The following is a 22495-nucleotide window of genomic DNA, read 5'->3' as shown; positions in this document are numbered from 1 at the left end:
GCCAAACCTACTTGCAGTACAAAAGGTACCACAGGATCTTTAATTGATCATAAATGCACTTTATTTCATCACACCCAAAGAACAGCTTCCCAAATGGCACAGTATCCCCTATTAAGTTTTTTTTTTCTTCTTTTTTTTACAGTCACAGATGTACACAGCACATGGCAGAACAGCTTAAGACACACATACTAGAGATCCCATTTTGACTGGATTCCTACTCGCAATGAAAGGCTTTTGTCCCTTTGAGGAACTCCTAGATGTACCTATTGTATGGCCCAGCCCAGAGTTCTTGAACATTCCCCACCAGTAAGGCACTGGTCAGAGCCACCAAATGAGCTCCCTGTTGTAAATGTTTTGTGGGGCTGGTTCCAGACCTCTACCTGTCCTGCAGCCTTTGTCTTAGTTCAGGACATCATCCTGAATCCTTTATCAGTTTTCCTAATGCCCACATTAGAAAAGAAACTAACACAGAGGGGTGACAGAGATGAGGTGTACACCTCAAGTCTGGGGCACCAGTCTTTTTCACAGCCTGCTACAGTAGCTAGTCACAGGCAGAGCCCTTCATGCCTGTGGCAACTGTGGTTTCCAGCTTGACCTGAATTTGACTGCATCAGGATGGCTCTTGAGTTCTCTTGAGGTGGGCTGTGTTAATGGCCTCAATGCTTCCTTTAGGAGGAGAGTGACTCTATTCAGCTCCACTAATTTTGTTGTGGAGCTTCAGATGTAATGTGCAAGGCTGTGCTGGCCTCTAGTTGATCTATTGAAATTGTTTTGACCTATTGTCTCCGGGTTCATCAGAACGCAAGCACTCTGGCATCTGTGGCTAAAAACTCCTTTATGGGTATGTTAAGGTAACTCCATATCCTGGAGAAACTGACCCAGGCTGTTTAGATGAGAGTGGAATGACCCATGTCTCCAGCTGAGACTCCTGTAAGTCAGACCAGTATGTAGCCAGTTCAGAGTGCTTCAGAGGTGCAGTCTACCTCATAGCAGATATCTGGGTTAGGCTCACAATGTCAAAATTCACCCAGCATCTAAATAAGCCATGGCTTTATGTCTGCTGCCTGGTGGAAGGAGACTTCATTGTGGAAAGGCTTAGAGGCTATAAAGCTATCCCACAAGGCCAAATTAGGAGCCAACACAAATTTATGCTATTGAGCCACTGGCACAGAGCTGCACCATGATTATTTTAGAAGCAACAAGGTTGGTCGTCAGACTCTCTGGGACAGGATCACTGACTCCCTAAAGTGTCAAGATGAGAAGCAGTTATTTCCTGTGTCTCAGTTCTTGGTTGTTGAGTTACAGAGCTGTCTCACAATCCAGGACCCTCTGGGCCTGCAAGCAGGAGTCAAGACACACGCATTTTATGGCTGTGTGGTTGTGACACAGTTGCAAAGCTTTTCCATAGAGCATAGCTACTAAAGTCTTGATGGAAGTATTTCCAGTGCATAACATGCCATGTGATCCACCTCTCAAGGCAGCTAGAGAGTCATGTGGAACTGACAAAGCCATCCATGACATTTTATGGTCAAAGCAGGGTCTTACTTCCATGAGATTTCCACACAGCTGTGCTCCAAGCATGACCAACAACATTGAAAGCCTCAGATTAGGTAATGTTAATACAGCTGGCCTTCATGGTCTAAGCAGCTGTACCATTGCCATGGGAGATGACAATATAGCATTTTTAAGTCAACACAGACACTTTGAAGCCTTGGATGTACAGAACAACGTAAAGGTTTGAGACCATGGAGCCTGAGGCATCCATGACATGGTAGGACTGCCCATCACAGCCAGGCATCGATTCAACAAGGGCCTAAAAACAAGTTGTTTCAGTCTGAAGATGGCCCACAACGTGTGGACATCAGCGTAGAGTAAACTAAGTTTGACTCAAGGACGTGGCAGCATGGCCTTTATGCAAAGATACCGCATGGCACTAGAACTACTGATGCGGGACACTCTTTACCCTCTGCAAGCAAAGCACATCAGCATCCTAGTCTTGGGGACGTCGATGCAAGAGAACTTCAGTGCAGGCAAAGTTAGCATAGACAGTCTGCCCAAAGGGCTGCATGATCAATGTAAGACAGTTAAAGTAATCTTTTCTGGTGCAGACTTTTCCTTGGTCTCAGAATGTGACATCTGTGCAGAGCTTTGCCTGATCTTCCAGAAAAGAGGCACAGACATGGGCACCAAAGACAGACTCAAGTCAGCATTGAGTCAGTTTTAGGCCTCATGACATGCAGATCCGTTATTGCAGCACAGCTTTGATATTCTATGGATTTATCTGACAAAATGTAAGTTTACGATCCCTTGTATCATGAGATGGTCATAGATCTACACTTCCTTTTGGAAACAGTCTCCACAAAACCCTCACCACTGGGACCGTAACAAGTAGCAATAAGGGTCTTTGCATGAGCTGTATGTACCAGTGCATTAAACAGCCAGAAAGCTTTGAGAGCCATGGGAGATCCCACCTGTCCTTTGTTAGAAGGACAAGACCAAGAGTAGGAATCCAGTCAAATAATATCCTCAGAAATGCTGAATTAGAGGTAAGAAGTTTTCCCTTCACTGACCAGTCAAGCTAGAAAAGGCAAGCAAAGACAACAGAGCACATGGGACAGCAATTCAAGTATGGGGGGATGTAGAGAGTTTACTGCTGAGGAGAATATGATACAAGTCTTCCTGGAAGAAACAGCCTTTATTGCAGTAGCACTTAACAGGCCCAACTGAGATAATCATTCTAGGCACTGTACAAACACATAGTCCCTGCTCAGAGAGCTTTCAATCTCAATAGACAAAACGGACACAGGTTAGGAGAAAGTATTATTGTCCCCATTTTAAAAATGAGACAGGCACAGACAGCAAGTGACTTGCCTAAGGTCACACAGGAAATCTCCAAGGCATAAACAGAAACTGAAGTCTGATCTCCTGAACTCAGGCAGAGTTGCTGAGTGAAAGCCTTACTATCTGTGCCACCAGGAAACTAGCTAACACTCCCACAAACAGAGGCTGAACTTGTTGGCTCAGCAGGATCAGCTCACTAGCAGCAGACTGCTGACTGGACATATCACAGCATAAAGCGTCCTGTTCCTGACGCAGCCAGTTGCTAACCAGACCCATGAGATCAAGTTCTGCCTCCTCGCCTGGTTCCCACTCCTTGTGCCTGTTCCTGCTTCCTCACTGCAATTCTGGCTGTGACCTTTGGTGTGACTCCTGACCTCAACTCTGACACAGCACAAGGACTGGGCCTACCCCAGAAACACCCCAAGGCTCTTCCCCTTTGTACCAGGTGTGGGCAGGCAGGCTCAGCAAGGCAGAATCCAAGTGTGGAGGGGGTTAGTGTGGGGGGGAATCCAGGTGTGGGTTGAGTGTTGTCTGGGGCAATCTGGGTGCAGGCGGCTCACTGGGGGGATCGGGTGCAGAAGCTTATTGGGCGGTTCTGGATGCAATGGTAATTGGACTTTGCAGGGGGGTCCAGGTGAAGATGGTTGGGGCTCAGAAGGGTGGGGATCCAGGTGGCTCGTCGTGGTGGTCCAAGTGCAGGGCGAATGGGGCAGGGGCTCAGTGGGAGGTTTGGGTATGAGGGGGTCTGGATACACAGGGGTTGGGCAGATGGGGAAGCAGCTCCCTGTGTAGGGATCCTGTTGCATCTGAGGAGCGATGCATTCAGGAAGTGGGTGGGAGGATTTGCAGAGCTTCCTGCAGCTGGGGGAGAAATCTGGGATCTGACCTGGCCCCAGATACAGTGCAGGGGAAGAGGAAGTCCCATCCCCCCGAGCCCAGCTGGGACTAGCAGCTGAGCCCACCACAGGATAGGAGCCACCAGCTGGGTCTTCCCCAGTCCCAACCCCTGCCCCCCAGTGATTACTTCTCTGCCAGCTGCCTGGGCACCCGAAACATACTGCTGGAGAGGGTCGCATGACTGCTTGTGTCTTTCCTTTGCTTCCCCCTCAAAAAGACATTTTTCTGCAGGGAAGCAAAGAAATCTGCAGGGGACATAAATTCTGCACATGTGCAGTGATGCAGAATTCCCCCCGGAGCATATAAGAACTTTTTACACACACTCTCACTCACACTATGACAACTTTCATACATCTGTCATAAATCCAAAGTAGGAGCTGAGTCCAGATGCTTCACTCCATGATTTAGATTTATATCTTTGTTCTTTCCTATGGCCTATAAATTTGGGGGCACACGTGATATCCATCTTGCCTAATAACTAAGAACATCTTTCAAACAGCTGCAGGTGAAGATTACCTAATTTTAAGTGCACAGGCATTAAGAATGATGTTCGCCTGATCTCTGGAGCAGCAGCAAAAAGAACCAAGAACATTATGAAAATTATGAGATAGTTGATAAGTGAGGTGGTGAGTATGCAGAAAGAAATAGAGCCTTATTCTATAAAAAAATTAAATTATGCAAATAAACATAACTTTCCCCAAGGATAAGGAAAAAGTAGCAGAGACACTTTTGCATGTTCTTCTGTTTTTCTAGAATGTGTGTGCTTTACCTTGAAAACGAATCCTTCCGGACAGGTATGATCATACTTGTAAACCTTGTAGACTACTAGAAATACAACACATGTTAGGAATGCAAGGGCAAAAAGGACCAGAACAGTTACCTGCAAGGAGAGAAAATACAACATTCTTATTACTAATGCATTGCTTATTACATTATCACTCATTAATGTACTTAATACCTGTCTAGTATCAGTGTGCTTTGCAATAAAAGAAAAAAAATCAAACAGGTAATTAACCACTAAGTGGTGAACAGAGTAGCAAGAGTGCCCCTGTTCCTCCCAATTAGAGAAGACAGAAGATAGTTCCAGTCATTTGTTCATTGCCTAGAGGGCTGTTGTGACAATTGGGCCTATAACTGTGTCTGCTTGGGAATTAAACCATGAAAAGTTGGTCAACTAATTACCAGACACAAAAACTGAATTAGTCCTAACAAAAAGGACAATTAGTATAACTCCAGGACTATGTTGAGATCATGCTTGGTAAACAAGAAAGTGTCCGGAAATTAATGGACCGCAATTGGTGTGTTGGAAACTTGGCCTTGTTTTGTCCCTCAGTTATCAGGGGATGGGCTGTTCCACCCATCACTCCCTTTTGGGGTCCTTAAAGAAAGTCTTTGAGAGGAAGAGGAAGAAGAGAAGGTGGCTACTGGAGTAAGCTTCACCATCATGGTTGCCATCCCCACCATCTTCTGGGACCCCAGGCCGTCGTCGTCCTGATCCTGAGAGATGTCCATATCAGGCCAGAAAGAGGGACCCAGATGACATCACCACCTTTACCAGGCCAGCTGAATCCCAACCACCACCTGGGATTCAACGGTATCGGATTTTAACAGCAACAGTCACAACAATTTCTCCTGCCCATCTCAACTAGCTTCTCTTTACCCCAAAAGGACAGTTATTACCATCTAAGAGATTGTCAAACAAGGGGGGTTTCCTTCTAAAAATCTCTCTCAAGCGGAAGGGAAAGGAAACAAGGGATGTTGTTAATATGAAAACCTCACTACTGTACATTTCAAGTGTTCTAACTGTTTTTCCTGCTTTTCTTTAATAAAAAGTTAAAAGAATGTTTAATGTGGATTTTCCATGGTTCTAAGCAAGCTGAGGTCTCTGTATAACAAGCCCCAGACTTTAACACTGTTTAATGCTGGACAGTGACTGGGTTAACACCTCTGCACCATTTATTCCATCTAAATTAATACAAAAGGCCCTTGTATTGAAAGGTTCTGTTGTCACCTTTCCTGTTCAATATGTGCTTAAGCCTGCTGGGACAGAATGAGGTGGTTTGGGGCAGCAGTATCAGGATAACATAAGCTCTAAGTCTAGCTTGCATTGGTTAAGTGTATTTCCTTTCCCAATGCCTTCCCAAAACAGGGGTTTGGATGTCAGCAACTTAAGATCAATCTAGATATGACAGAACTGCCACTGGTGGGTGCAAGAAAACCATCCAGAGGGTATGGAGAAAGTGTTATCTGCTTCCTCTAGTTAGGGGATGTGAGACTTTTTTGTTAATGACCTTTGCAGTCTGGGGATCCTTTTTGGATTCTCAGTGCTCTAGAATTCATAGGTTGCACCAGCAACTTATCACATGCAGGCTGCACTGCAGAAGTGTCTTGCCACCTCCAAATGGAAATACAGCAATGTGTTCAAAATAAGGCTACCTTTGAAGACTAGAAACTCCAAATACAACTGCCCAGCTACCTAGCAGTGCATGTGGTAGAGCATGTGACAATCTGTGCTCAACAGACTGCACTGGTTACCAGTCTGTTACTGAGTAAAATTCATGGTGTTGACTTTGACCTAAAAAAGCCCCATGATTGAGGGTCTTTATGCTCACTGAAGTCAATGGAAAGACTCCCATTGACTTGAAAGGGTGCTGGAGCAGGGCGTTAGACAATCTCTTTCCCTAAGCATCATCCTGATGGTTGTGATGTGAGCTTCCGTGTTCAAACTACCCATTCCCAGAATGGAACTGCGGGTGGAGCTCTCCCCTTGTCCTTAGAAACCCAAGATGGTTGAGCTAAAGGGCATGTTGCAGAGCTTATCTCATCAGGCCTTTGCCTGAGAGAGGTGTAGCCTGAGTGTTTTATATTTGTTGTTTGGGGAGTTGTCTTTGAAATGACCTTGTTATTTTTAGCTGAAATTCTAAATGGATGCACATGTGCCTAGATGCTGCAAAAGGCTTTAAAAAAAAAAATCAAAAAAAAAATCAGAAAAAATAGCACACGTTTCAGCCAGAGAAACAACAGTAAACAGAGCCAAACAAAATTACGTGACTTGGAAGACAGGGGACTGGGCTAGATGGACCACTGGTCTGACCCAGTATGGCCATTCTTATGTCCAATCCTGCAATTTTACTGGGAGTTGTAGGTGCTTGGCACCTTGCTAATAAGGCTTTGGGGGGCTGATTTTCAGGGGTGTTGACTATAAATATCTCTCACTGACCTCATTTGGAGCTGTGGGTGCTCAGTGCTTCTGCAGCTCAGGTCCTAAATGACTGGCCCATTGTCACACAGTCCACAACTGGAAATAGATCCCAGATCTCCCAATTCTCTGTTCCCAGGTCTTACCATTATCCCACACTATTATAAAATATATTACCTAATTAATTAATAATGGCATTCAAATGTGAATTCTTATTCCTGTGATGCTTGCAATTTACAACCATGCTACATTTCCAAACCCCTAATCAGAAATCTCTTGGCTCCTTCCAACCAGGTGTCTTATCCTCCTCCCATCCTTCCCCCCTCCAAGATACAAGTTACTCCTTGTATATATCCATAGAGGCATATGCAAGGAGAGGGAAAGAATAAAGTCCGTAGATTACAATCTGAACTCCCCTCAGTTCCACCCAATTCACTCATCCTCTCCTATAGCCTGACCAAAGCCTCATCTACCTGCCAACAGCCAAATTTCCCCTGATCACACAATAACCCTCGTTTTGATATCCCAGAGCAACCCTCCAGACTCTGATCCAATCACCTGGCAAGAAATCCACTTCTCCCACACAACTGATCCTCCCCATTCAAATCCCCATCTTTATAGCAAGTCTCACCCACCACCCCCCCCGAACCCTCATTCGATCCCCATGGCCACCCCCCCCCCAAGAACAACCAATTGCCCACGGCAATTTGAGGGGTGGGAGGATGGAGGCAAAGGACATGAGCAAGGTGCTCCACATCCATGACTCCCAACTGAAACAGTCACTCTACTGCTTCCCTCCAGTAGCTTTTCATCCTCTCCCTCACCTAGGGGAAGGTTCTTTTCTTCCTCCTACAGTGGTCCTGGCAGTTCACCCTCATCCTTTGTTCAGATGGGGGGAAAAGGTAGAAATCCTGGTACAGACACAGCTGTTCTTGTCCCCAAGGGGACTTCGCATCTCTTCTGCTCATGGCCGGAGTGCCGACACAGTGGGAGCAGAGAGCGTGTCTGCTAGTGAGCGTGCATGCCTGAGTACTCTCCTGGGAAGCGTTTGGGTCTCCACCATTGCACAGGAGTGATTACCCCTTTAAATGATTTTTATAAGTACAAAAACAGTTCATGTAAATATTTCTATAATATTGTTCTTTAAAAGAGTCCTTTTCACCTGGTTTTAGACAGCACTGTGGTGTGATTCCTCAGACGGAAGAGGTGACAATATATTAAGCATATGACAGATTTCTGAATAGATTTTAAGTGAAAGTCTAGCCAGAAGCTATGGTGGGGTGCATGAACCCTGCACCAGTGACAAAGGGCTTAAAGAGCTGCTGTGAACAAGGCTGCCCACCTCTCCAGCTGGGTCAGTTGTATCGGGGTGGAATCAGGGTTTAGAAAGCAGGAAGTTCCAGTCAACTGCAGGACATCTCTGGGAGAGAGCAGACAGCAGCTCTACAGCTCCCAAGAGAGGACTCCTGGAAGGCTTCAGGGAAACTGCCCTCTAGAAGGTCAAACTGATCCTACAAGGAGACAGCAGTCTCTGGCTTACCATCTGGGCAGGACAGGTTCAGCAAGCCCCAAGGCGAGCCACCAAACGGTTGGTATTGCTATGCTCAACCCCTCCCGAAGTTAGGGAATACGGAACTATACTGAAAGGACATGGGGAGTGGGAGCCAGGAGCCCCATCCCCTTCAAAACGCAGACAGACTATTCAGTTCTGAGACTCCTGTTTATGCAGATGGGGGTCCCCTACAAGTTTTGCAGCACCCAAACAGCAGGAGGCACCTGTCAGTAATCCCAGAATTGTGGCAGAAGCCCATTACGATAATCTAGGCAAGAGATGACTAACAAATGAACCAAGGTTCCTACTGTGGGTACAGTTAAATGATTATGGATTTTGGAGATACTAAAGAAACAAAACTCCCGGGTTCTGACAATTAAACTAACATAGGAAGAGGCAAATGATACACACAAAAATCAAAAAGTCTGAAAAGCAACAGATGTAATGCTACAAGATCTTCTAATCAATCCATTCCCCTACACGACAGCTGCAAAAAATATTGTCGAAGCGGTGTTCACCTCTCTCCTTGACTACTGCAACCTCCTCCTCTCTCACTTTGCTGACATTTACCTTGCTCCCTTTCAACCAACCCAAAATGCTAATGCAAAAAGTTATCCACTGCTCAAACACCGTCTGCCCCTCTTCAAATCCCTTACTGGTTTCCCCTCCCCTTCTGAATTAAATTTAACCACCTTAGCTAAAAGTCAATTTGTTTCAATGCCATGTGCAATTTAGCTCCCATCTCTGTTCTCTTCTCCTTTTACTTTCTCTTGTTCACTTACTTGGCTTACTGCTCCTTGTGTCCTCACCTCCACACTGTCTTTCAACTAGCCCCTTTCTGCCTGAAGCCTTTGGAAGCCTGATAGACTGGGTTAACCACTCTCCCCTCCATCAAATTTTTTCCTCAAAGCACACATCCGTCAGGAAGCATATAAATCTTACTCCTCCCCTCCTAAAAACATTCATGTTAGTAAACATGGAACTAACATGGCATGCTCTAGGTTTCCCTGCTCAGCCACTTACTTTTCGTCGCATTCCATCCCCCAGTCTCTGTCTCCATATTAAGCAATTTAGGTTGTAGACGCTTTGGAACAGGAACCTCGTTTCTGATTTGTCTGTAAGGTACCTAGCACACTTGATGCCACACTAAAGAGTGAAAACTTGTATTTACCTTTCATCCAAGTGACTCACAACCTATACATCTGTTCCACTTACCACTGAAATGCAGGCACGTCTGGGAGGAAATACAGCAACAATGCAAAACAGTTTAGGCCACACAGAGAAGTCTATTGTTATCCAGGAGAATTTTAGGCAGGCAGAATGTAATTATTCAAGACTAAGTCTGGCTATATCACTGCAGGTTAATGCTGTTGTAAAACATACCATGGGAATAAAGGTCAATGGACTGTTCTGACATATATGAGGTTGCAAAGAGAGACATAATAGGATATCCTTTACCAAAGCAACAAGCTGGCAGCATGCTGTCTCAGGAAACGGGCTGGACACTCCAGGGAGATACTTGGAGAACTCAGGGGTTGGTACGTTTATCACTAACCTGCAGAGGGACAATACAACCTGCATAGGCTGGGAGGGGAATGCTAGGTGTTGCCCATTGCCAGTGGAGTTGGGGAGCTGACCCATGGCAGGCACAGACAAGGCTTCATCATATTAAGGGCAGGTGGTAGCGAGGTGCCTCACTGCCCTGGGTACCCCATGGCTCTATGAAGCTTGAAACCTTGTCTCTTCCACCAATAGAAATTGGTCCAAGAAAAGATATCACCTCACCCACCTTGAGTCTCTTCAGAAAGAAAGGTCATTCTTAAAATTGATTCTATCCCTTTAAGTAGATCAATAATGAAACCTTTAAGTATGTTGTATACACTTACATTTCTTCCATCTATTAAAATGGCTTATTGAAATAATAGGGAAAAGATACCAAACTGTAGGATGTGAATAATGAAAACTGGGGTTTTTTTGTTTTTGTTTTTTTTTAGGAGGATGCCTCTTTTGCTTTCCCATAACCGCTTGTAAATATTTAAACAACTGTTTGTTACTTCATAGCACATGACTTGTGTTGCAAATAGGCTTCGGACTTTGGCTGTGTAGTTTGATGTGTGCATAGATGTCAAGGATAATGTCTGAAGAATTCATTTGCCTTTGTAAGTACAACATGGATTATAAAATGTACTACAATTTTTTAAAAAAGGCTTGAAATGTATTGGGGAAACTGAAACATTTACTTTCCAAATCATTTAAATTGTAAGTGTTTCTGTACCAAGGTTTATTTCACAAAAGGTAAAAGCATCATCTTTCAATAGTGCACCACTTTATTTCTGAAACTGTTGTGTGCAGCCGACAGCGTGTGCATCACTATGCCAGTGTTCAATGGGAGGAATATCGAACATCTAGTGTGAAATCCTGGCTCCACTGAAGTCAATGGGAGTCATAACTGATTTCAGTTGAATCAGTATTTCACTCCTAGGTGTCAATGCACCTCAATTCTGACCTGCAATAGCTTCTTCCTCTTCCCACAATTCCCACCATAGGTCTCTTCTGAGCAGAGACTGCCAGCCATGCTGAACTATGTGTAGCGATTCTGTGTTGTGGACAACTTGTTGGAGACAAGATAAAAACCTCTACATGTAATTCAATTGAAGCTGGCTTTCCAAAGGTGACAGAATAATTCCCCATATTTCTCCACAGTAATTCCACAGACATCTATTCATACTCTAAACTAGCCATTTAAATTCATGTCCATACCAGAGTGGTTACTTGCGGAAAACCAGAATTGGATTCTCATATATACACAATGTCCATATTCTGTCCATTTTGGACAAATCCTGATTTCAGTTGCATTGAAGTAACAAACAGAATCTGACTGTATATATCTAATTAAGCTATAGGGAAAAATTACACTTTAATTCTACTCTAAAACAATTTCAGCTGTATTATAACTATGATAGTGTAGTCGGAATGAATATATTTTACAACTTCCTATTCACCCAACTGCTGAAACAAATGAGGTATATGACATATGCACCTGTTGTTTGCTTAGTTTGTCATAATGTAGAACTTCTTAAGAAGCACAGCTTTAGATGATCTGCACTAATGAATCCCCAAAATACAATCTGCTTTGTCCTTATTTAAGGACTACATCTTGGAATACACATGTGAATTATTAGTAAATATGTTTGTTTATATTTTTAGTGCAACTTTATGTTTTTAGTCTGCAGAAAGCATATCCATAGCTGATGTACAATACTAAAGTCATTAAAACAGCTTCTGAAGCTTTTTCCATGCACACCAGCCAAAGTCAATATCCTACCAGTTAAATAATGCATTTTATAATTATAGCAAATATTTGACTTTCAAACAAACATCCTTTTGCTCTCTCAGAAATCAGCAGCAGCAGTTAACATGATGGTTCACAATTAATAAGGACCCAGGAGAAAATCCCACAATCATCTCTTCTTTTCATCTGCATATTTATGAAATTTTATCAATTATTCATGAACTGTTTACTACTGGGAGTGGTGAATATAACAATCGTCTCTGCTGGAGAAGCAGTCAGTCTTTTCTAAAATGTTACAAAGCAGCATAACTTAATCCTAACACTGCTATAAGGAAATTGAGGGACATTTTTAGGGCTTGATTGTTCTGTATGAAACTACTGTTTTCTATTAAACAAACTACAATTTTCCTAATTGGTCAACCCCTCACGCCCTCCCTTCAGAAACCTAGACATACAGCCATAGTGTGATTCATCATGCAATTCCCCAGAGATACAAAAATCTTACAGAAATCTCTCTGATGCAGCAGTTACCTAGCAGCACTACCTAGCAACCCTGTAGTTTGAGATTAATCCCAGAGAGGTAATTGTAAAGTCATATCTAAAAGACATTTTGTTTCAAGTATGCTTCTAACTGCTCAGCCGTACAAATTAGAAATGACTACACAACAATATTACAAGCAATGCACTTGCTGCTCAGAGAGGTCTTCTTTGCTCAGCTCTCTCTCAACACAGGCACAAAGACTCCAATTCCACTGTTGGCTATATGCATATAGCCGTCACTGAAATCAAAGCAAGCTATCTGTACACTTCTGAGGGCAGCTTTTGGCCTAAAGAACTTTCAGAATCATTGTTCATGCATGGTTGCTGTGTTCTATTCTGCATGCTAAAGAGTATGTTCTTCTCTTGACGTGCCCACAAAACTCCCATTAACACCAATGGGAGTTACACATGTGCACTGGGAAAAGAATATGGTTCTTTATTTCAGCCCAGCATTCTATCTCCAAACTAAACCTTAAACCTTCTAGCCATGTTTTAGTCTGTGCACTTTAAACTGCCATCACACACTAAATATTTTAAAGATGTTTTCTGAGTGAACTTAATGCCTGTGCAAGGTGCCAGACAGACAGGAAATTGAAGTTTGACAGAACAGGTACAGAAGCTTGCCTTGTTGCTGACATTTCAACACTTTGCCTTGCTAATATGGCTCGAGGAACCCTATCCTGGGGCTGGGGTGGAGGAATGATTCAAGTCTTTTCATCCGGTAAGTCCTTTGTCTCTGTCAGACTACCTACAAAGGGAGTTATTGTGATGTGGACACATTTTCACCAAGGAATGGACTTAGACCACTCACTTTCACTGAACAGGCATCAGATGGTAAGAGTTTTCATACATCACCATACTAGGGGATAAATTTGAACTAGTAACAGAGCTGTTTGCCACCATCTTACTAATTCCCTGAGCCACCAAATCAGTGTATTCAAATTCACTAACCATCACAAGGAATAACATTGGGGAAAAGACTGCTCCTTTAACAGAATGTGTTTGAAACGGTAAAAAAAAAAATAAGCAAAAAAGAAAGTGGATGCCTGTACAGTACTTCTCCCCTAAAGCTAATGGGAGTATTAGTCACATAATGGGAGTTACATGCCCGTAAGATACTTGCCACTTAATCATGCTGAACTTCCACGGACAAATTTCAATGGGATTTTTGTCGAAGTAAGGAGTGAAGTACCTGGATGTAAGGACTGCAAGAGTTGGTCCTAATTACTAATGCTGAGATACTGTAGTTGCACTCAATTTTTAAAAAATTTTCTGCCATATCTTTGTTCTTTAAATCAAGTTTTCTTTGACTATAGTTGGTAATTGATTGAGTGTAGTTCTGTAACAGCAATTGAGTTATTAACAGCATAGATAGCCTTGCTTACCTTAAATCTTTCCGAAACTCCTTCAGTTATGCTGATTGTGAATTCAGCTATTTTGGGGGTACGAAATTTTCCTTTCTTGCGATCAGGTTCATATTCTGTTTTCGTTTTGACCACAACCTTATCAAAAACATCAACAAAAAAGCGATTGATTACTAATTAGATCTGCACACCCTAAGGCTTATTTCCCCAAAACACCTAGCTTTGCACTAGACATGGGACTATTCTTGGTCATAGCTTTACATATGAAATAATGTAAATTTCCCAATGCAATTAAAAGGATACCATTGTCACATTCTGGGGTGGAATCTGGACTGGTGAGGAGTTGTCACCACCTGCCCTGTAAGCTTGGGTGCCTCACAATGCTTTCCTGTTGTAACTTCCAACCTGGGCTGCTCATAACTAGCTTACCAACATGCAGATCACACCCTGATTGTCTGTGTGCTAGACAGCCCTGACCCCAGCAGCCTGTCAACAGCCTAACTCTGGCTTTCATCAGTCTGGGTTACTACTTGCAGTGTGACTCCAGCACACTCCCAGTCCCAAGTTTTCCCAAAACTGTGTGCTCTGCAATGCCCAGCTCTGTCCTCGAAAGTTCAGAGAAATAATATTGTTTGTTTATTCCTCTAAAGACACAAAACATCACAGCTTATTAAGCTAACCAGGGTAAATACACACTTCCCTGTAAAACACAGCACTGAGTAAAAATGAAAAAAATTAACAAAATAAACATAGGTTAAGTGAGTTCAAGTATAAGTAAAACAAAACTAGAGCTTAAAACTTAATCTAACAAGATACAGGCTTTATTCAAGATAGTTCCTCTCACCAGCAGGGGTGCTGGAACAATTTTTATAGTGGGAATGCTGAGAGACATTGAACCAAACTGTAAACTCAGTATATAATGGAAGCCATGGATTGCTGCAGCACCCCCCCACACACCTATTCCCAGCACCTATGCTAACCAGGTCATTCTTCAAGTCATGGCTGACTTTCCCTCAGTCAGGACCTTCCACAAAAATACAAGGCACTGGCTTCCCTTGTCTTATTAGATGAAAGATCTTTGCCCAAGCAGGTTTCTCACCTATATTCAGTTCCAAACCCCTCCCCTGCATCTTGGTTTTAAGGCCCATCTTTCTCAGCTTGCAAGAACTCTGGCCTCTTGTGTCAGTCTAGTGGTGGATGCCAAAGATGGCTTCCATCTTTACTTCTATTTTCCAAAGTCCAATGAACTTGTTTCAAGAGGAAGGATGACCTCATACTGTTCTTCTCTTCCTGTGGGCTTCCCATCCCCTAGGTGATTTCTATGTAAATGGGACTTCTATTGTTTGATTCCACCATGCCTAATTTACATAGGGACAAGTTGACAGCTGTGACAGTCCCTCCTATCTGGGCATGCATTCATAAAAGATCTTACATGATGCATTAATATTGCATTCAATTTGTTGATTCGATTGCTTATCACTTGAGGTACAGCTCCCTTGTCTTTATAGGCCAGTTTGAAATGGATTCTTCTGAAAAGTAATACCCAGACCAAGCTTCTCTCTCTTGCTGGGTGTAGTAGACACCATCCTGTCTTCTCTCCCACTTGTTAGTGTGTTTTCCTCCACCTCTTGTTAGCTTGATGGGCCTGTTTACATGTAAATTGATGGAAACACAAACTCCTTTGTTCAGGATACACCTGTTTAACAACTCCCCAACACACCTGGTTTACACACAGTTATAATTGCAGCATAGATTCATAATTCTTAATGCCCATTGCATACATACATCATGCAAGAATATTAATGAGTGAGTTATTAGTTTTCAAATGATACCTCATACGGCATATTTTGTGCAAAGATTTTTACAATACTGTAGTGTGTAAATGCAGGGGTGCTTTGGGTCACAACCACCAAGTAATTTTTTGAATTCATTTTATCTGCTTTCACTGGCATCAGACACACTAGTGATGCTAACTAAGTAATTCTTCCTATTACATATCATTCCCTCATGGAGGACATGAAAATATCCTTCCTATCAATTTTACCCTTTGTCAACTAGCAAATACTGATGAATTTCCCTTCCATGTGTTTTTGAGGAAGCTGAAGGGAGCATATAATTAGAAGACTATTCCACAAATGATTGGTTTTGTTTAAACGCTGCATTGATGTTGCTACATTTTATTTGTGCAGAGGGGTGTAGGTGCATGTGAGCACATAAGAAATGCAATTGGTTAGTTCAATCCACTATTGGTCAAGATCAAATATGATGTGGTGCTGATTTGTTTCCCCATTCCTTTAGTATATTTTAAGAGCAGATATAACTGCACCTGTATTTCCCCTCACTGGTCCAGCAAGGGCATCTACTCTCAGGCTTTCAGCTTCCCAGCTGTTGTCCTTCTGGGTGACGATCCACATCTCTCTCCCTTCTGACTGGGGTATTTCCAGGCAGCACAGTTCTCTGCCTTCACTGTTTCAGAGTAACAGCTGTGTTAGTCTGTATTCGCAAAAAGAAAGGGAGTACTTGTGGCACCTTAGAGACTAACCAATTTATTTGAGCTACACAAAATCTTATGCTCAAATAAATTGGTTAGTCTCTAAGGTGCCACAAGTACTCCCTTTCTTTTTGCCTTCACTGTGTTACTCCCAGCACAGACAGGTTGCCCAAGGACACCTACTTGCTTTCTTTTCAGAGACTGTTACCAGGCGTAATTGCTACCATTATAAGATACCACACAACAATTCCTATGCAAGCTTATGTTATTAAGGTAAAAAAGCACTACAAAGAAAATATACTAAAAAACAATAAAAGTACCTATACACATTTTAATAAGCTTACTAGAAATCACCCTAACATGCAGTCTGTCAGGAGCAGTCCTTCAACCCCTCACCCAAGGGGATTCCTTCTGGTTACAAGCTCATCACAGCTTCAGCTCAGAACAAGCACCCAGTCTTATGGGGCCTCATTAGGCCCAGTCCTTCCAATCCTTCCCAAAGGATTGGGGCCCGCTCTGGACCAGGGCCCTGTCTGTTTACTGGATCAGGAAGAAGGTCAAGAGCCAGTTTAAAACCATGCTGTTTATCCCAAAATTCTTCCTTTGTTTGTTGGTCCCTGGAAAATCCAGTTTGAGCTAGTATCTGTGCACCTTTCTGGGGAGGAGGCTGGGGAAGTGGGTTTCAAAGGTCTGAAAACAGAGGCAGTACATTAGCCTCCCCCTCCTTACTAGAGAAGATACACAACAACACAACACATACACAATTGCATTTTTAGTACAATGTACTCCAAAGATATTAACCCAAATTCAATACGATTTAGCTTAATTCAATAAAGTTGATCTTAATTCCATCAGGTTTGTTCAGGATATTGTCAGTCTGTCACAGTGGTCATCTCTATCAGCTTCAGGGGAATTCAACTAGTGAGGTTTGAAACCAGAGATAGACTGGATCAGATAGTCAATTAAGAGGTCAGTTTAAAAAAATAAAAATAAAATCGAGCGGATGACAACATAGTAACAATAGCAGTAGTCTTCCACAGTAGCATTCTGGGACTGAAAGAAGTGTAGGTCCATCCACCCACCTATCTACATACTGTGTTTTGCATCTATGCTGTGATATTGTTCAAGTGTCAGGCTAACTTTTAAAAAAAAATATTTACCTATGGTAGTAACTGCACACAGGCCTTCTCTGTAAAGAGACTCCTGAAAGCCCTAAAAGCCCCATCAAACAATTCCATCTCATCATCATATCCTTAAAATATTCCATACCTCAGTTATGTCCCTATTAATCTCTTGTATTCTAGTGAATACAAATCTAGATTCCTTTATTCCTTCACAAAGTTATAGTTCATCATCTTCTACAACTTTTTCCAATACCGTCTCTATAGCATCGCATTCAAAACTGGGCACAATCCTCCCTTTGCCTCCCAAAGCCTTAATGATCTGTTCCATATTTTGTCATCTTCCAAAGATTATAACTCTGTATCCTTTTTGGTTTTAGGGCCCAATACTGTCATTAGATGAAACCCACTGATGTCAGTGGGAACTATACACCTCTGAAAGCAGAACTGTGACACTTAAGCCAGACACTGAACCGAAAGCTTTGGGTTTGCCTACTTTCTCAGCCAGCTCCTTCTCTGAAACATGTGATGGTTTGGGCCCAATTCCACAAAACATACACAGTATCTTTAGAATATTACATAGATGTGTTAGTTTTGGAAACTAGTTTCCAAACATCCTATCTTCATTTTGATTATAATTATGTTCAGTGGCATCATGGGAGTTAATTGGTTTTGGGATTTCCCCCCCCGCCACCTACCCCCCTTTCATCATATTGCATAATTGCAGGCATTCAAAAAAAAATCACATCCAACTGACAGTGATCATAGTTGTAGCTGCCTGGTTATATAATGTTTTCTTTTGTTTAATATAACCAAAAGTATACTTAAATCAATTCAGCCTTTAATTTAGAAACTGTCAAAAACATCAAATTCTTAGCATTAGTCACTACTCTCCATGACGGTTTTATGCTTCACTGCAACACCAGAGCTTTGTAACTGCATAAGCTTGGATATGTGAAATATGTACTTACATTTATTACACAAGACTACACTGCTACTTCAGAATTTGATTTCTGTCAATCCTTTCTACTACTGGCATCTTTAATATGAGCTCTATTAAAAAATAAAACATTTAAGTCTGTATCAGTGGTCTACGAACTAAGAAGCATCTTACCTGGCTGGGCACAAAAGGGACCCATTGAGGCCTGTAAAATACTCTTCTACTCGTTGTAAATGATTGCACAAAGGAAAGGAAACACCACACACACACACACAGATGAGCAGTGGGGAAAGAAGAAATGCTAACCAAATGTTTGAGTCCTCTGTTCGGGTCCATAACTTGCCCTTGGTTCTGCTCACACAACTCCTGTTATCTGCAGTGGGAGTTCTGCCCAGTGCTACTTGACCACGTACTAATCAAAGAACAACTTCCAGTAATGACAAACTTAGTACAGCTCTTACTGGATTAACCACAGTGGCTCCATTTTCATTAATCTGCTGCCTGTGGACCACAGGGGTTCCTGGTTCAAGGCTCTGCTTAGCAGCTGAGTAATATAACATGCACACTCAGCAAGTTTGGCCTCTGGATGCAGGACCCTGCTAACTGGTTGTCTGCTCACCAACTGGCAGACACAGTCAGCCACAACAACAGTTTTAAAGCGTTTGGGTCCAATTCTGCCCTCAGCACAGGAATTACATACATGTAACTGAGGGCAGAAACAGGCTCTAGGGCTTTGAAGCCAATGTTATGGGCTAATCCCATCTAAAGTGCCTGCCAAGTGGTGACCACGTACTATACAGAAATGTCAATGGAAGTTACACCCATGTAATGGAGGGTATAAATAGACCCTTATTGTCTACCATACATGAACGTTTAGACAATTTTACAGATATTCTTTATCTCTAGGGTAAGAGCACATGAGATTTTCAAGATATGCAACCTATACCTACCATTTATCTAAGAAAAGAAATAAGCCTTCAAAGATTATGAAGCAAAAACTCACCATGAAATTTGTTACCATATGTATTTAGTGACCATTTCCAGTTCAAGTTTATGGCTGCTTATATTATTTTTCAGAAGGTATCAACACCAGAGACCAGTAAGCTTTTAACTTATACAAACGGAAGAATGTTTGAAAAAAAAAAAAAAAAACCAAACAAACACAAAACACAAAACTGTTTTCTTGTATCTGTTCCATTATGTCCCATAACTGATAATTATTATCAGATTATTTGTGTGGGGAATGAAAAAAATGTCTTGAGGTTTCTGCACTTGCCCTTCTGCATCAAAGTTTGAATAATCAGGCTTTGCATAAGGGACCACTAAGCAGCGGTCAGGGAGGTGAAATACAAGCCTCTCCCCCAAGTGGGCAGGATAGGGGGTGGCAGTACAACCTTTCTTTGATCCACACTCTAGCCTATGGGCTGGAACAGCAGATACTAATCCACACACCCTATTCAGGAGTTTTGGACCACAGAATCTGTTAATTATGCATCTAGTAACCCAGCCACTATCCCATCCACAGCTTCCCCTTTCCAGTTGGCTTATCAGCATGGAGCCCCTTCTGAGACACACAAATGGTGTGGAAGTTCCCTGTGTGGCTGTCCTGCCTGAGCCCACCCTGTGGAGTTCTAAAGCAATGCTTCCACACTTTGGGAGGTTTTACAGCCAGCAGGATACATTTCACCCCCAATGAATTTTCACAGCTGCCTTACAGATTCTGAAGATAAGGGCATACAATGAAAAGAATGACAACATATCACAGACAAGCTTGCAAAATACTACACCGTATCCTCAAAGCAACAAAGAAATCTAAAAGTACTTATCACTGATTTTTTCAGTACCATCTAACCCTATAATATGTATGTGTTTTAATGATAACTAATGGCATTTAAATGAAAAAATCACTTTTACTGAAATGTTTATGATGATCATTGGCTTAATTATTTATTTTTTTCTCAAGAAGAAATAGCCACTCCTTAAAATGCCCTCTAATAAATGGAGTTTTCTAAATGGCTTATTACACAAATGATTCTCCTGTTGTTTGAGAGAGATTGGGTGTGATTCTCTGTGGTGGAAACTGTAGCCTACTGTACCTTATCAGGAGGCGGGAACTGTAGCTGATTGACATCCAGGGGTGTGATCAAGGGGATAGTGTCAAATCCATCCTCCAAAAGGGGCTGCTTTGTGCTCTTCTCACTGAAATTATTCCCTAGTTTCACCATCCTTCCTGGATTAAAAAATTTAAAAAAAAAAAAAAGTCCTACAAGTACACACACATAAAAATGAAAACCTTAACACAGTGATAGGCCTTAAACTCATATTGCACCAAAAATATGCCCCAAACACACAAATCCTAAAACACGTTTTTGTTTTGTTTTTTTCCCCTCAGGGAAAATTTCTTCTGTTGATCTCAAGTGATCTAATTCCACTTTTTTACATCGCTATTACTTTCTGAATTGTCATTAGGAAGGCATAAGCTATAATTGTGTCACAGTTTGGGAGGAGGTGGAGGTTGGGTTTTTGTTTTTTTTTTTTGGTTTTTTGTTTTTTAAACAGAAGACTAATAAAAACTCTGTGTTCCTTCCCAGTCCAAGGGCGAATGGCATCCTCTCCAGAGCGCTTTCTGGAAGCCCTGAATAACATCAAGTGGAAATGCAACATCCTTCTATGTAGTTTATCCATCCATCCCCGCAGTCCCCTCCATCCACACAGCCCCTTTCACCGCATCTCTCCATCGACACAGCTTTCCCCCCCTCCCACGTCCATCAATCCATTTCCACAGTCCCCGTCTCTGCATCTCTCTCTGCCCAGCGACATCGCCCCCCTCTCCGCATCCATCCCTTCTCGGCTGTCTCTGAACGTGCCCATCTCCAGGAGAGGGGGGCGAGAGAGCAGAGCGCAACGAGAAGCCCTCCAGCGTCCTTCCCCACCACGAGATGCTGGGCATGAAGCTCTCCTCCCCTCTCCCAAATAGCCGCAGCCGAAAGAGTCGCTACCTACGGGAAAGAACAGGCTTGGACTTACCCCACCTACTCCTCTGCCTTTTCCCTTTGTGCGGGGCCGGTGGGTGGGTGGGTGCAAGGCAGGGGATGCTCCAAGCCCTTCTGTTTCAGCTCTCGGAAATGGCGGAGCTGCTGGGACGGCTCTCCGGAGCGGCTTGGGGCGGGCGGGGGGGCGGGAAAGGATCGATCGGGGATGGGTTGCCTTGAGGTGAATGGGCTTGTGCGCGTTGCTAGCAGCAGCAGCGCCTCCGCCGTGACGCATCCGCCGCGTGTCTTAGGGCAGATCCGAGCAGCAGCACAAAGGGGCCCCGGGGGAGGCGCGCTACTCGCTCCCCCTGCGCCGGCCGCTGGTGCAGCTGGAGGGGGGCTGCAAGGCTCCCTCTGCAGCAGCGCTACAAAGGGGCGTGGGGGGCGCAGTCCCCCGGCAAGGTCCTGGGGCGGCGGCGCGAAGCGGCTGGGGGGGGGGTGGGTGCATTGCTCCCGCCAGGGTAGCCGTGGCATGGAGCAGCGGAGGCGCGTCGCTCTTCCCTCCTCGTCGAGGTCAGCGCCAGGCGGTACAAGCGGGCTGGGAGGGGACAGTGACCTCGTGAGGCAGCCGTACCAGCGGGGGGGGTTGCGCGGCACAAGTATGGGGGCGGGCTGGGGGCGTCGCTCCCCCCAGGCTCCCGGTGGAGCTGCAGGTCCCTCCCCGCGCCTCTGGCAGGAGGCGCGGTGCAAAGGGGCTGGGTGGGGCTGGGGGCTTTGTTCCTGCCGCGCGAGCGCTCGTCGCTCTCTCCCGGGGGCAGCGGCGCTCGGCGGGGGCCGAGAAGGGGGCGTGCGGCGCTCCCCGAGCCTGCCCCCTTCTAGACGGCGATGTTGCGGAGCCGCGTTATGGCCGGGGAGCACAGGGAGGGTCGCGCCGGCGCCCCCTCTCTTTCCATTCTGCTGACTCAGCCCCTTAGCACGGAGAAGCCCGCCCGCCTCCCTCCCCCGGGGCTCGCACCTGTGAGCCGCTGCCTCCGAACACACCCCTGGAGCCAGGCGCCCGCGCTGCTCGCTCCTCGCCTTAGACGGGGGTTGGTGAAAGGGGGGTCCAAAACGCTGCAATCCACAACGAAGAAGGAAAATTTGCGCTAAATAAGCCGCCCGGTGCGCCCTGCTCGCTGGTGCAGCCAATCTATCATTTTAATTGCATTGTTTTCCTGGGCCCTGGTAATTGGGAGGACGCGATCCGTTATTCGGCTTTCCTGGCGCTGCTTGCTTTGCTGCTGATG

At 44.0% G+C, this 22495-nt stretch overlaps 2 protein-coding genes across 10 annotated transcripts in view; one reads left to right on the top strand and one right to left on the bottom strand.

Moving 5' to 3' along the window:
* Positions 1–5580, top strand: part of STX18 (syntaxin 18) — a 118397-nt gene extending 112817 nt beyond the window's left edge. For 4 of the 6 annotated variants that reach the window (XM_073342518.1, XM_073342515.1, XM_073342519.1 and 1 more), the window contains one exon: positions 143–5580. Coding sequence is in view for 1 of the 6 variants with exons in the window: in XM_073342517.1 (XP_073198618.1) it covers positions 5072–5134 (63 nt within the window). In the remaining 5 variants the exon portion in view is untranslated. The remainder of the gene's footprint in view (positions 1–142) is intronic. The other 2 variants (XM_073342517.1, XM_073342516.1) reach the window with 1 other exon arrangement.
* The window catches only part of NSG1 (neuronal vesicle trafficking associated 1), a 27008-nt gene extending 4513 nt beyond the window's left edge, over positions 1–22495 (bottom strand). The window contains exons 1-4 of one of the 4 annotated variants that reach the window (XM_073342524.2): positions 22225–22495; positions 20334–20467; positions 13707–13823; positions 4508–4618 (exon numbers count right to left, since the gene is read on the bottom strand). In XM_073342524.2, coding sequence (XP_073198625.1) covers positions 4508–4618; positions 13707–13823; positions 20334–20462 — 357 coding nt within the window. In that variant the 5' untranslated portion in view covers positions 20463–20467; positions 22225–22495. Of the gene's footprint in view, positions 1–4507; positions 4619–13706; positions 13824–20333; positions 20501–21240; positions 21789–22224 lie in introns of those variants that run through there. The other 3 variants (XM_073342525.2, XM_073342523.2, XM_073342522.2) reach the window with 3 other exon arrangements.

The sequence above is a fragment of the Lepidochelys kempii genome, chromosome 4 (assembly GCF_965140285.1).
Source record: "Lepidochelys kempii isolate rLepKem1 chromosome 4, rLepKem1.hap1, whole genome shotgun sequence".
In the NCBI taxonomy this organism is placed as follows: Eukaryota; Metazoa; Chordata; order Testudines; family Cheloniidae; genus Lepidochelys; species Lepidochelys kempii.
This window is presented reverse-complemented; position numbering and strand designations above follow the sequence as displayed.